The 15,426-nt window shown below is 36.6% G+C and overlaps 1 protein-coding gene across 1 annotated transcript in view; it reads right to left on the reverse strand.

Annotated features, from left to right (window-relative positions):
* Positions 1 to 706: 706 nt before the first annotated feature.
* Positions 707 to 15,426, reverse strand: part of LOC104080534 (mirror-image polydactyly gene 1 protein homolog) — a gene marked incomplete at both ends in the record, with an annotated part of 41,325 nt that continues 26,605 nt past the window's right edge. Inside the window, 3 exons of the mRNA XM_009582956.1 lie at positions 707 to 877; positions 1,137 to 1,170; positions 6,965 to 7,094. Of these exons, the coding sequence (XP_009581251.1) occupies positions 707 to 877; positions 1,137 to 1,170; positions 6,965 to 7,094 (335 nt within the window). The remainder of the gene's footprint in view (positions 878 to 1,136; positions 1,171 to 6,964; positions 7,095 to 15,426) is intronic.

A 15,426-nucleotide genomic window follows, 5' to 3' on the forward strand; every position in this document is an offset into this window, starting at 1 on the left:
ACACGCAACAGAAAAACTCTTCCATGAGATGGGAAAAGCAAGGAGACTCTCCTCATGGTGAAGAGAACGAAGACAATATTGTTCTGTGAAAATAGGAAATTGCAGGGCATGAGCGATCTGAGCACAAAAAGGACCACAGGTTCTTTCAAGTCATGCAGCAGAAGCGTAAGACTTCGAGAGTCAAGGACCACATGCTGATTTTTATCTTCTGAATGTAAAGCAACAAAGGGAGGAATTGCTTGCATTGTTGCATGTGGTACTGTTATCTTCCTTTAATGTATATTTCTGCCACTTATAACCTTTTACAAATCCTTGAGTCCCAGTTAACTGTCATGCAATGCATTATACCAATACAGCATACTGCAAAACTAAGCTTTTTAGTTTTATAGATTTTAATAGCTTTTTAGATTGGTCAATACACTGAAAACTATTTTGTTTTAAAAAAGCAGACAGCTAGTGATCAGGAGCAAAAAATACAAAAATAACTTTTCTCATGAAACGCATTGATGCCATTTCAATAGGCGCTACTACCATGAAGAAACAGTTGATCATTAATCAGCCATTTACTACAAAAGGGCTCTCTTTGAGATTTTTAACAGAGAAAAGTAAACAAAGTAATTTTCTTCTCCAAAAGTAAAGGAAAAAAAAAAGAAAAAAGAAAAAAAGAAATTTGGTATTGAGTGACTATATACTTGTAGAGACTTACTTGAGACAAAGCAGCATCCCGTTGTTCTATTACTGCATTCATTTCCTCAGCTATTATTTTCTTTTTACGTTCTTTGGTCCTGTGTATTCGATTCAGAATTATAGCTCCATTCTTCAGTATATCTATCCCTGTGTCTGCATTGTTTATTCTGTTCAGTAATTCCTGTAATGTCTACCAACAGCATTATATGTTAGTCAGACATGAAGTTTTAATATATTTTATTTAATATAGGGTTTTAATTAATAGGCACATGTGAATTGTAAATTGACTGAGTGAAGTTATTGAATTTTCATATTGCAGCAAAGATGTACATTATTAGTGTGTCAATTCTTCTTTTTCCCACATCTTAGTTCTTGAAACCCACTCAATTGAACTTAAGCCTCTAAGATATAAGACTGACATCAAGAAATCTCCTCAGAGAATGGCTTACCATGTCATTTTCTTCAGGGTTAATATTTTCTAGCCTAGAAAAAAGGGACACAGAAAGCCTGATCAGTAGCATTTCCTTAGTGCAGCAAAATGAGTTCGCTTTTTAAATCTTTAGAACCTCAAGTAATTTCATTCTACTAGTCTTTAGAGTCAACCATGACACTGAACATATTAAAGTGCCACCTGCTCGACTCCATCTTTCAATAATGCTCCATATCTTCAGCACTGACTTCAGACTGTTAAGTTATTAATGTTTACTGCTATATATGACTACAAGGATCAATTGTTCATATGTGCTTAGATGAAGAAAGTTCCCCAGTGATAGAAATGACTGATGCTCTTATTTTATTTATTTCTGGGCTTACAACTTTTACCTGATGTTGTATTTTTGTTGTTTTTACTGCACCCCAATTGAAACAGGACATGTCGTCTGTGGAGAATTTTTTTTTTTTTCATTTTAAAGTAATTTTTTTTCCACCTCTCTCTTCCAAAATGAGTAAAAAAACCTAGTTGAAGTTTCCTTAAAAATATTTTGATTTTATATCTTGCATAAAATAGCAGGCTAAGCCAATTCTCTGCAAGGCCCTTATTTAATTCTGGAACAACCCCCCCTGCACTTTCCTCCCTTTCTATTTCAACAGAACATATATTGACCTGTCAAATACAAAGATGATACCAGAAATTTAGTCATACAGCATTGAACACTGGCTGTGCAAAAACAGTGAGTGATAGTACAAAAATCTAGTAAATGGGATAGTATGCATTTTATTTTACCTCAGGTTAGTTATATGGACAGCATATTATTTAAAAACACTTATGTGTATTTTAAAATGGAAAAAAGCACTTTTCTGGAACAATGAGCATATTACCACTCCATTGCTACCTAAAGGCAACTTCTACTAAAAGTAGGTCTGTCACTAGCATATGATATTTTAAAAGACAGATATAGTACCATGAAACATCTACTAAACAGCAACACACACTTTTTCAACAGTGCTGTGACAGGTGCTGCTCTGAAGCCAAGATTTTAGCTAGCAAACATCATAGACCACTTGACAGCACACTAGCACCTTTTACATTAAAGCATTAGTTTTACCAGATAACAGGACATAAGGCATAGTAAATCAACCAGTACAGAAATTAATTCTTTAAATAAAAAAGAAATAATTCAGAATGTAGTACCACTGTACAACAGCTGCTATATTTATATGGAATTCACAAGCAGTAACTACTCCAACATATACAGTCAGCACCAGAACTAAACAAAACAAAGTAAAAGCTGGGTTTGACTGGGTTTGACTTGTATTCATAAAGTTACACAAATCATAAAATAACAAACATATTATAAGTCCATATTTTCAGAACTGGCTCCTTGACTTGGCTCCTTGCAGAGTTCCTGCTTTAGGTTTTTACATTGCTCTAAGTGCCACTTCACGTGGGACTTAAAAATGGATCTCCAGCTAGTTTGTATTCACAATGAAAGGAACGGTATTTGTCAAAGTAAATTGGCAGGACTGACCCGGCTTCTCCAGAGGACTTCTACCCTGCTAAAAGTGTGGGTCAACAAAATCACCCAGCCGACCAACAGGCTGGGTAAGCAAGACACCTTAGGGAGAAATGGGGGTGGGAAAAAGAGTAAGAACTTCTACCATAAGTATAGCCCTTCAGCATACTACTGCCACAAAGGATCTGTCTGTAGGTGTACATACACCTCCTTAAGTGACAGTATTTTTTAAAGAGCAGCATCCAAAGCTGTGTATTTGCCCTGCTGCCTCTTCCTGTGCTGTGCACAGGCAATAAGTGATCCTTAGATCTCTCATGATTTTAAACAGCAGTAACGAAGGATTCCTCTTCTCCCCATTTCTACACACATTCTGCTAATGTAACCCCTAGGGCCAACAGGACTGAAAGAATTTTGGTTGTTACAGTTAAATAATGACAGCAGAATTGCTCCAGCTGCTAATTTAAAGAAAGCATTAAAGCATTTGATAAAGGTTGGCAGGCTGTTCAATATTGCCCTCTTGTAAAGATCTCTGATTGGAATAAGTCCAAAGCAGATGGAAGGAGTGACCTGTGCTCTAAAACTTGATCAGTGTGGCACAAGTAGCCAACGTTCTTTAAAAAACCCACAAACCTCTATGTGCTCCACGTCTGAGGCAGAAAATTTGACCTTTTGAACAACCAGCATCAGGAAGAAATATTAGGGGTGGTAGTTGGAAAAGTTCCAAGATTCCAGAAGAAACTCCAAAATTAAATAAAATAAACCAAGTCCCTCATGGCTCATCCCATCATCTCTGCTCCTTCCAAAGGATTAGTGGAGTAGTGAGGTGAACTCAAAAAAAATTTCCATTCAGCCACAGTAGTAAACTACTTAGAATAAAGAGGCTGAGAAAAGTAATTTCCTCATGGGGTTGACTCTGCTTCTGAGAATGCAGCACCTCAATTTGACTCTTCTCAGTCACAGCCCTGGCTTGCTTCTCCTATTGCAAAATGCCAGACATCCAGGCAGATATAGAAATGCATGTTTTGTCACCTCAGCTGAGATGTTACCACAGTTAGTAAAGATGCCCAATGTTCTGAAAAGCCTGAGTGCTGGAGCCAGGCTGGTGTTCCAGCAGGACATATCTTGTTTGCAAGGTGTATGGCTGCATCAATAAGCATCCTGTAAGCTTAGAATAAGTAGACCAGAAGAAAAGCAGCTGAGCCTGATGGAGGCAATCCTGCCTTCTTGGCTCTGTAATGCCCAAAGATTTCAAAAACAGCAAAGAACTTTCTTCAAAAAAAAAGAACACAAAACCCCCCAAACCAATAATCACAACAGGAAATGTTTCTCTGTACCATACCATTGCTCTTTTTGGAAGAAATACCACATTATCTAGAAGGTGCTGCCATATAGAGGACTGATATGGGTCAGGGAAGAGCTGTGGTCAGCTTGACCTTGGTCAGTTTGTGCAAATGGATGCAGTCACTGTGGGCTGAGGTAATGTTGAATATAAATTGGTGGAACGGAGCAAGACATCTTTGAAGTTTCTTACACTGTCTGATATGGCTTAAGACATTCCTATCAAATTTGCAATTTGGCTGAGTGGGCAGCAAGGTAAGGAAAGAGGCAGATATTAACACAACTGGTGCAGTGAACATGATGATTACTTGAACATAAAGAATGATTTTTTCTTCCTGTCAGGGGATTACACATGGCAATTAATGCCCAGTAATTCATTACCATTAAGTACTTGTTGCATGGATGATTAACAAACTTTAACAAACTTTACAGTGGGAACAAATGAAGATTCTGGGCTCTCTGCCTTTGTGGCTTTTGTCAAAGGATTTTTCTTTTGCTGCTCTGATGACTTCACACTAAAACTATCAATGAAAATAAAAGCATGTAACATTTTTCAGAACCCTTCAGCAACATCTTATGTGCAAGCATAAGCCTGCTTAGGATCTGCCTAAGGATTTTGTTCATGTCCAGGATTGCCCTCAGTGACAGGTCACACAGCACCCAGGATGTGAAAGACTTTGGTATGACTCTTCCCAATGAGCTGCCATTGCCACGGTCAGTCTCTGTAATGTAGAAAGGGAGATCCTGGAAAATACTGGAACTATGATCTTACAGTACACATGCAGCCTGGCAAGGACAATTCTTTTGAATTAAATTGGTTTCATCCCCAGTCTTGTGTCCTGGTGTTTGCTGCCATGACAGCAAATATCACACAGAAGCCTGACCTGCACCCCTGCAGAATATACAGGAAGAGATACTAGCTACAGACAATGGCTCACTGGTTTAGGCAAAGAGAAATTTATATCAGATATTGAACCAACAGTAGCTGGTTAGCCCATTGCAATTTTTACCTGTGTTGGGTTGGTGTTCTCCACAGGGAAATTTCCTATGCCAATTCTGAGACTGTGAATGGCATCAGGGTATTAGGCCTCTCTATAAAGCATCAGAAAGAGCACCCAAGTGGACGACAGCAACAACAATTGCTATTCTCTAAATGATAGCAATGAGGAATAATAGCTTGGCTCTAAGCTATAAGCCAAGGGAGTTACTGACGCTCTCCTTGGAGCAAGTACCTTTTTTGTCATTACCAGTGTATCAAGTGCCTTCTGCAATTACATTCTTCTGGGGAAGGTAGTGTGCATGTTCTCCAAGAAATGGAATTTCTTCTCTTTTCTCGTCCTTCTGCTTAGAACTGAGTTGGTCTTCCAGTACATGAGTGAGGAAGACAGAAGGGGTTGAAAAGAAAACAAGTGATCGTGTTCTGAGAGATTCATGTGTGTCAAGACCTGCCACACGTGTGTCTATGGACTCCATTGCAGAAAAAGCAGCAATATGCCTCTCACACACTTAATAACCTGTGATTTCTTCCAGAAACCCAAAAGTCATTGACTAGGTCTGTCGACCAGAATAATTAATTTGCTGCAGGACTTGAGTGTTTTAACCCCAAAGATCTTTAGTTTATGCTAACAGCTTAGCATAAACTTAAACACAGTTTCATTTGATGTTTGGAGCCATACAAAACTTTCTTACTTTCTTTACTCTTGGAACATACAAAATTAGAAGAGTGACAGAAGAAATTGGAAAGACTAGAGTAAGGCTCACAGTTATGATGCCTCCTATGGGAATTTAAAGCACATTTGTAATTTCCTTAGAGATCTCTCCTCAAAGCAAGATTTCAGATGCACGTACACCTATAATGGGCTCTGTAGAGACATTTACTCTAACAAATTGTGCACTAATTCTTGTGGGATTGGAATCTCCTACCCTTGCTGTTGAGTCATACTTACAGGCTGTGACAAACTCTAGCAACTTGTAAATTCCACAGGGTAATTCCACAGTGCACAAACTATGTACAGATTATTGAAATTTATTTAGATAACATTCTCTGGCCTTACCTACAAAAATACCCAAAAGATGACAACTGGTTTTCTGCCATAAGGAGGAAAGAATGTTCTTAGCAGAATCAATTATTTAAAACATAATTGCCAGCCATTTAGTTAACTAACAACTGCACCTATTCAGTCTCCTACCATGAAAAACTTCCCTGTTTGCTTTGTATTTCTCTTGGCAGAAAAATAGGAGAAATTTCTCAGCCACTCTAGACTTTGGGGGACTACCCTTTGGGGCACTACCATAGATGGTAACCAAGATGATCACAACTCGGATGGAGAAGGATTACATAGAGAGGCAAACTGTAGCTTCAAAGCTGCCTATATTCTGAAGTGAGAAAAGGAACTGTTCTTGATCTTCCTCTCTTGACTTAACAATTTTGTTTAATATGAGATTGCCTATTTCTGTTGTGCTAACATGGCATACGTAAAACTCTAAGAAGTATTAATTATACCCTTATTGCCTTACAAACTGCTCCTACACTAAGGATAAGGAAAAAAACGTATATTTTTACTACATCACCCACATCATTAGTAGAAATTTCGCTGAAGGAAATGTCTAGTGGGCTTAAAGGCTTGATTGATTTCCTATACATTGCAACTTCTGACTGACATTCTGGTACTCTGTGTCAAAAGATCCCTATAAAATGTCGCATTCATCTTATTTATCCCTGAATAAATCAATACCAAAGCTTTTGATTACATTTTTAATTTTTGTGATCAAAATTATTCTCCTTGCTCTCAGTCTCCAGAGAAAAATACGGTCTTATAGGACGGCTAACAAATTAACCAATAGCACAGTAAGACTAGCACTAGTCTGTTATTTCATCATAGAGAAGCTTGTGCTAAGTTTTCCTATATAACCACCGTTGAGCAGTTTATGACAGTCATAGACTGACACAACAACCTTTTTGCACAGGGCAGGAAATGTATACTTACTCTTTGAGAGACTCTTCTAAACGCTGGACTCGTAGAAATGCTTCATCTCTCTCTTCATTGGCTAATCTAAGCCTTGCCATGACAGCCTCATCACGTTCCCGTTGAGCAGAATAAACTTCTTCCACCAGAGCTGCAAAAGTAACCAGTGTGTTTAACAAACAAGTTTGACAGGGAGAGACACTATTAGATGCACTTACATGGGCCTTTGCCAGCGTCTCCTAAAATCAACATTTTTCCACTGACCTCGGATTACTCTGGATAAGGTCTATATTACTTTTCAGACACAACACTAAATTGCTGTTGATTGCTAAAATGAATACTTTAAGGAATGAAATAAAGCTATGTGTTTGCAAATTCACCCCTGTATAATCAAACAGGGCAAGGAAGTGATTTGCTTTGCATTCTGAACACTTGGTTAATGGAAAAGTAATTCTTAAAGCTCAGAATCCTATGAGACACTAGTAGGTTTCTTCTAGGACATAGAGTTAAAAGTAATGATCCATTAAAATTACTTCTACCATCACATTGCTTCCTGTGAGGGTGGCACACTGATATTAAATATTAAAAAATCTAGTATTTTCATAGTCTGTCTCTGGTATCACAAGACTGGCACAGCTGGCATCTCTCCTTCTCTGTCAAGCCTTTACTTTATTGTGTAATATAGTTATATTATCTGTTACGGCATACATGGACCTTGGAGCATTAGGTGCCAATAAACTAAGATTTACTGTCTACCCTTGGGAGCAAGCTAACACCTTCAAGTCATTCCTCATCCCGAGCTTACATTTTCTTCCTGCCTCTCCCCTGTCAATATGTCTAACACCATCTCTGGCACACCGCCAGAATCCTTACCTCGACCCTGCCTCCACTAAAATCTTTATTCATACTTTCATCATTTCCCTCCGCAATACTGCAAATCTCTCCTCACAGTCATCATAAAACCCTGCAGTCGAAATGTCTAGGGGCTTTCAGGATGCCATAGTAAGACCGCTGTCACTCCAAGACAGAGGGCTATATTCTCTCTGATTATCACAGGCACCTCCAAAAAACTCAACCGAGGTTTGTAGGTTCCAGAATTCTCCATGCTCCCCTTCTAGTCTGCCAAGCTGGTGTTTAGCCACAGTCTCCTAACACCATGCTACAGTCTCTTTCAAATTTTGGCAATTTTTTTCTCAAGAACCTTCTGTATTAAGCCATTGCTGCTGGGCTTCCTTACCCCCTTCAGAAGTCTGCTCCTCTCTAAACCACTGCTCAAGTCATTAAGTTAAGATCTCAAAGAAAGGCTTCCTCTTTGCTTTAAGCTAGAGCTTTTATCCCCTCCATTCTTGCCTCAATTTACATCAACTTTGTTGCCTTTATGGGTTAGTTTACTCTTACTTCACCTTTGTACATTATTGTACAAAAACTTCACAGTGTGAATTTCTGTGAAATCACTTTATGGTTTTTCACAGAATGGAATAATAGGAACATAGTAGTACATTTCAGCAGCAGCTATATCTCTGGCACAAAATACACATTATCAGTACCAAAAAAAACCACCCGAAACACCCCAATCAACTGAAATACAAAAAGTGGTAAGTTTCAGCACAGTTCACAAGCAGCTCAGATAACCAGGGATGTAAGATGAGTGAGAAGAACAGAAAAAGAATGTGGAGAGATGAATTAGGAAGATGTTCAAGGTAGGCAAGATGTTCTAGGAAGGCAGTCCTCTTGTCCTCAAGCTGGGGAGAAGAGCGTTACTGAGGAATAAGGAATCATTTTTTGCAAGTCTAGCAAAAGGTTGCACAATAACAGCAGGCTGGACAAAAGACGACAGGGAAAGTCTAAACGTCACTTCTGGCAGTGCAGTCCCTCCTCTCACAAAAATCTGCAGAGGAGCTGCAAGCCTAGTCACCAGGCCAGAGATCATAGATGTAACAAGTTGTGTCCCAACAGAAGAAAAAAAAAAAAAAAAAAAAAAATGTTTTTCAGCATCAGAAGCACAAATCTTGAAATGTACAGAAAATTCTCTTCTATTTGAGCATTTACTTGTTCCACAAGAATAGTGCCTTTTTTCTTGAAGATCTATTCACCCTGTTTGCAACAAGAAAGCTTTGCTTGATGTGGAATGGAAAAACTAAGGCATAAGTAAAGCAGCTGCAAAACTGCATGCACACAGATTAGTAGTCATGAGTAAGTTTGCAGCACTTGCAGAGGATGAGTCTGATATCTGCAAAGGTAGGTGGCTCAGCAAGAACATACGTTCTTGCAACAAATTGTATGGGGTGGGCTGTGCACTTCAGCTCACCAGACTTCCACTTAGGTTGCTGAGATCTGGGATGGCAGGAAGCTAGTGCCTCAGCACTGACTGCCTGGGTAAACTAAAATACAACTTCTATGTCCCGGCTGGATCTGGAATACACAAGCAGTTTAATTATGTATGGTAACTATTACCTATCTGTAGTTTAATATATTTGTTTACTCTAGTTTTTCCAGTAAATTATGTCAGTTTATCTAGCATCATGCCAGAGACACTGCACAGAGAACCCTTTCCATAAAGCTGCAAGGGGAAACATTATGCAATTTTCATAATGAAAACAAATGCTGGAATGAATAGAAAGCCGTCTAAAATAACTGAAGATTTGGCACTTATTTCTGTTCTGGGATTAATTAGATTCCAGATTCGTTAACTTCTTTGAGTGCATCCCTTCTTCTGTCAGACCCTATAACGTGCCCACCTCAGCACAGAAAACCACAATTTGCTGACTGCTACAATGTATGTTGAGCAAACAACTACACTTAGAGGGATTTTGTTTTGGTCTATCTAATTCCCTCTCTGAGGAACTATAACCAGTGGTACTAATGAGTATACAGGCTTTTAAAAACCAAATTATTGCCTATTTGTCCTTAAACCAAAGTAATATATATATATAACAGTATGAAAGCATTCAGAAAAAGAGAATTTTAAAGTTATTTAAACATCCTGCTTATCTGAAATCTTACCATCTCTGATAGCAGCCCAGAGGCTAATTGCCTTGAACAGTGAACCCTTCCCCCACCCAAAAGTCCGTTACAAAATACTGTCTTTTAACTATTGGCTATGGAAAAGTGACTTAAATTGAGCAACTCTTTCTTGTTACTTTCTTATCCTTCCACTAAATTAAGACATTGGAGTAAATATCCCAATGACCAGATCCACCAACTACATTAAAAAAAATTTATAATAGTTCCGATTCAATTACAAGTGTTTGGCTTTTGCTTCTATTTTTAAAAGTAATATTGCAAGTTAAATTTTTTATGCTAAAGCAGATCAGGGAGAGTGTAGAAAATCATGTAAAATGCCTGCATGGTTATCTAAGTTTAAAAAAAGAAAAAAAAAAAGAAAAAAAAAGATACTTAGCTATATGGCATTTCAATACCATGTAGCAATACTGACACTGACCACAAGAAATTACTAATTTAGAAAACACCTAACTCATCTAACTCATTTTAATGGTCTCCAGAAGGCTAACTCACCTGATTCCTTTACCAGACAAAGCTTCTGCTGAATTTAGGTTAGACACTTCTGTTATCCAATACCTATACATTTCTGACTCTATTTAATATTTTACAAATTCCTTTTTTTAATACTGTATGGAATATTATAACAGTTACACAATTGCATGTAGTCCAAAGTATGATGTTGTTAACAATAACGTTCACCATTCAGATTGAACGATGAATGAGTCACAAGTAAAAGTTCAGGACCATAAGAATCCCCAGATTCTTCAAATATGGGTTGCAATGCAGCAGCAAACCAAAACATTCATATTTAGGAAAGCATGTGAAATATAAGCTGTCCAATGAAAAGTTTATGAGAGAGTAACGTAAAAATCCTCCATATTAAAAAGAGTAAAGAATATCCAGATTATCATCCCTATGCTTCTTAAAAATGCCAGGCTAAAATTAACTGAGAGTAACAACTCAGGCTCCTAAGTCCCATTCAAGATATGGCATGTCCAGCAAAATACCAGCCCCATACTCGCACACTGACTTGATGCCTGATCCAATGAAAAAAGTGATCCAGCTACTTAGTCACCAACTGCTCTGGTCGACACGACGAGGTTTTTCTTGGAGACCTTCCAATGGCGCACCAACCAACTCTATCCTGTTTATCTTGAGGCCTGACCAGCAAGAAACACAAATTCTTATAGAACTCATGTTCCAAGCAAGAAAATGACACACAAAAATGAAGTATGAATAGTCAAGTATTAAGCTAAAATGAATTGTGTCATTTACTAATTCAAATACATATAATGACATTCAAGAGTTAAAATATTTAAATCCTACAGCTCTAAATTAAGAAAAAAGTATTATTTTCCAATGCTTGCAAACATTATAATATATACAAATATGACATTACTATTTAGTTGCATAAACTTTATTTGCTTTGGAATAATTTAATAACATCTTTCTCCTTCTAACCAAAACCCCTGCATACTCTAAAAGAGCTCTTTATTTTAAAAGAATCATTATGCTAAACTCATCAATTCTAAAACATTTTTAGTTTTTAGTAAAGAAAACAATTGTAAACAGAGAGCTTTTGTAAGGTAGATAGCTATTACAAAGTTCACTTAGAAAATCAATATAGCATTTTAGCTGGAATTTGCTCATTAAACACCCACAGCTCTAATGCAAATTATGATGGAATGAATAAAGCAAATACATATGCTTCTTTCTTTTTATTAAATGTAAAATCTACTGTTAATTGCATCTGGTATGTCATATAAACTTTTCTCCTTAACTATTAAATGGAAGCTTTTACAAAAGTCATTAGAGATTCTCTTTCTTTGACTTGTATAAATTTCAATATTTGTTCAGTAAAGGTTCACAGCAGTTAAATTACATTAACAAATATTATTAGCTACTATGTAAGCCAACTAAGTAAAATACTTATATTGCAGGTAAAACAAATCAATGGGTGTTTACAATAATATTTGGATATGTCCATTTTTAAACAAGCTTATCAAATATCATGTAATTCTTAGTCAAATGAGAGAGACTCAAAGTAGATTTTTTTCTTCCCAAATACTCAAATTTGTTTAGTAAGCTAATTGTTTTCTAATATGGGCAAAAGTAAATATGAAGATGATGAACCATACTGAGTATGAGTTTACTGAGTCAAAGCAGTGTACATATTTTCTTAGTTGAACCTGATTCTTTTGGCAAACCTATCTTCCACACTTTTTAAACTACCTTTAAAATATATCAGTAGTGAGAAGGTGTGTTGGAAATCATTCTAGTTTAAACAATGGTTCATGATTTTCCAAACAGAACTTCGGGGGAAGGGAGGGAAGCACGGTTCCCAGGAAAAGAGTCTGTCTGCTGATTTCCTAGAGGTCATCTGTGTAAAAAAAAATACTGAACAGGAGAGACGAGAAAGAAGAAATTGTTAGGACTTAAAACATCTATGGCAGCAGAAATCACTTCATGTTACTCATTAAAAGATGTAAAATCCACAATACAGGCCAGACCTTATAAGAAAAAGATGAGATCATTACCCACACCGCTATCTCAGAAGATACAGTAAATATTATAACACTGTAACAAGTGGCTTTCTAGATAAGTCAGTTTTACAGAAAAAATAATATTTTGGACTTTGCAAGGTGTTTGACATTAGCAGATATGATGAAATACTGCTTTCGGCTTTGGACTACGGGGAAGAAAAAAGTGATCCAAGAAACAATTAAAATTTTGCTAATTGTTTTTGTAACAAGCACTAGTTATAGTGATAAGTTACGTCTAAGAAAAAGACACGGTGAGAAAGTTTTTCAGTTAATATTGTTGCAGAAGGTCAGGGTTTTGCAGTTTAAGGTTTAGTATTCAAGATCAGCGGCTGCTGAAAAATAAGTGACTTGGAATTTTCTTTGGCGTTGATTCTGGTACATTCAAATTAATTTTACTAGTTACTCGCACCATTATAGCAACAAGAAATACAAATGAGATTATAAGTTTTTACAAAAAAGGCTCTGTGCACCTTAAATATTCAAAAATTGACTGAAATAATAATAATTGACTCAAAAAAATTTTTGATGCATGATTTGACTTCTGTTTCATACAGGTATACAGCTCTAACATAGGAGTGAATGTTGAACTCATGAGAAAAATTAAACAAAGAATATTTTCTGTTTTCTGCCTTTTGGAGATGTATATTATTCTAAAGGAAAAATAGAAACATGAAAGAACTTGCTTGGCCAGGTCATACTTAGAATTCAAGATTCCTGTAATGAGCTTCTTGTTTATCCTGCTCAGTTGCTTCCATGAAAAAAACGTCAGCTGAAATTTATCCTACAGAGAGGTTTAACCAAAGCTTTCTAGAGATTTTTGTTGTGTTTTCACTTTGGTTTTCTGAGTAGCTGCTACATGAATGTGAGGAATTAGGGAAGTATACTGGGAAAAGAGGTGCAATAACTACCTGCCTTTTCATTTTCATCAGTCCTCCCATTCCTGTCCACCATCGCTGGATCTCTATCTGTCTAATCACAAGGGGACTTGGGAACTATCCTTGCCATTTCCAGATGGACAACTATTATTAAATTTTATTTAACCACATGGATATATGCTTGTTCTCCCTAGAGAAATGCAAACATGTATTTGTTATCCAGTCATTTTAGAAATCAAAATCCTCTGAGACTCCTTTCTCCTAGATTTAATGACTGTGCTCACATTCTTAAATAACAAATCAATTTTATCATAGCCAAATAAACAAAAAAAACAGATTTACTGCATTGCTATGGAAGCCTTTAAAATGTGTCATTAATTGGTCTCTGCGCATACATGTTACAAAATGCAGATAATCCCTAGAAATGTTCAAAGCCTAAGGCTCTTGCACAGTTCTCATTCAGGCAAACTACCGTGAGCTCCAGGGCTGACTGTTGACTTAAAAATAGTGCTGAAATGTTCTATTACGAAACAGACAACTTAAGTTCCTAGCTCTTTTTTTGAAAGCTACCATTCATTTACTTTCAGTTATGACCTATAACTGAAAAATAAAAGCAAAATAGTGATAACAAGATCATAGGAAAACTACTTAAGAGTTTTCACTGGTCTATACCAGCAATTATAGACTACAAGTCATTTACACCTAAATGTGACTTTATAGATAAAGCAATCTGAACAAACACTGATAGAACACAGTGACTTCTTTATTGCTTTGTGTTTGTTGTATATATTTAGTGCATAACATTCATCTGCTTCTACATTTCCAATGCTATAGAGTGTTCTTAATAAAAGGCTAAAGTTGCTTAGTGGCAGCTCTGCATAGGGTTTTCTTTGTGTACCCAGATCCCAATTCAATTAAAAAAAAAATAAAGTGGGAAAGAATAGGAGAGAGTATTATACACAGACCCCAAGGCAGTTCTTGTGAAAGCCAATCCCTGTACAATACTTAAGCCTCTGCTTCTAATACACTAAACACAGCTGACTTCAAAATTCAAACCATAATGCTGTTAAACCTTTTTTCAGTGAATAATTGGTGATGCCTGAATATTTACTTTAGGGAAAAATATAAATGCTGCATTAAAGTTTGCAAGTTATAATTTGACAGGTTAAAGAAAAGTTTTTGTAATACCCCAAGAAGTAGATTATTTGCAGACCTTTTTATTCCTGAATAAAACCCAATTCTTTATGTTCATCTAGCACCATAGTGGGGAAGAGAGAAGGGCCAGACTAATCATAAAACCATGCAGAAGATATTGGCTTGCTTTTTACATACAAGCTCCACCCATAAATAGCTTAGTAATTTACATTTTAACCTATGCCAGCTCATCGTATATTGTACTTCAAAGAACTGTACGCAACTTTTTGACAATCAACAATTCTGACAATCTGAAGGTAAAATTACATTGTTTCAAATTAAGCTGTTAAAAATTAAGTCAAGATGTTCTCAGTCACAACACTCCCACCTTGGGGTTTTTTTTTCTGTCCTTTAGATGGATTGTCTACCTTCCCATACAGAGGATTCAAATCCTACAGCTGTTTTCAGAATTCTGTTATTTAGCAGGAAATATTTTGAAAAAATATTCAGGAAATAGTTTTGCATAATGAAGCATTAATAGGACAAAACCCCTAAGAACTCTATAGCCTATATATATAAATGAATTATGCACAGAAAACTGAGTTAGGGAAGTATATGCATTACCTACTTAAACTGTAAAATATCATTCATATTTAGGTTTATAAACACAAGGGTTGGGAACTATTGAGTTCTTTTGGCTAAAGCCCAATATTGGCCTTATTTCAGTTTAATTGGAAGAGGATCTTGAATTCATCTTCTCCATGAGATATCAGGAACCTGGATTTCTGTTTGTACCAAAGGTTAATAAGAAATGTGTCTGCAAAAGTCAAACAGCATTAAATACCAAAAACTGATTATTATTCTGCAGGAGTTGTTCTGTCATTCATAATCTCTCCATGCTCCAACCTTCCACAGCTAATCTTTAATG

Source organism: Fulmarus glacialis, unplaced genomic scaffold (genome assembly GCF_000690835.1).
Source record: "Fulmarus glacialis isolate BGI_N327 unplaced genomic scaffold, ASM69083v1 scaffold10830, whole genome shotgun sequence".
In the NCBI taxonomy this organism is placed as follows: domain Eukaryota; kingdom Metazoa; phylum Chordata; class Aves; order Procellariiformes; family Procellariidae; genus Fulmarus; species Fulmarus glacialis.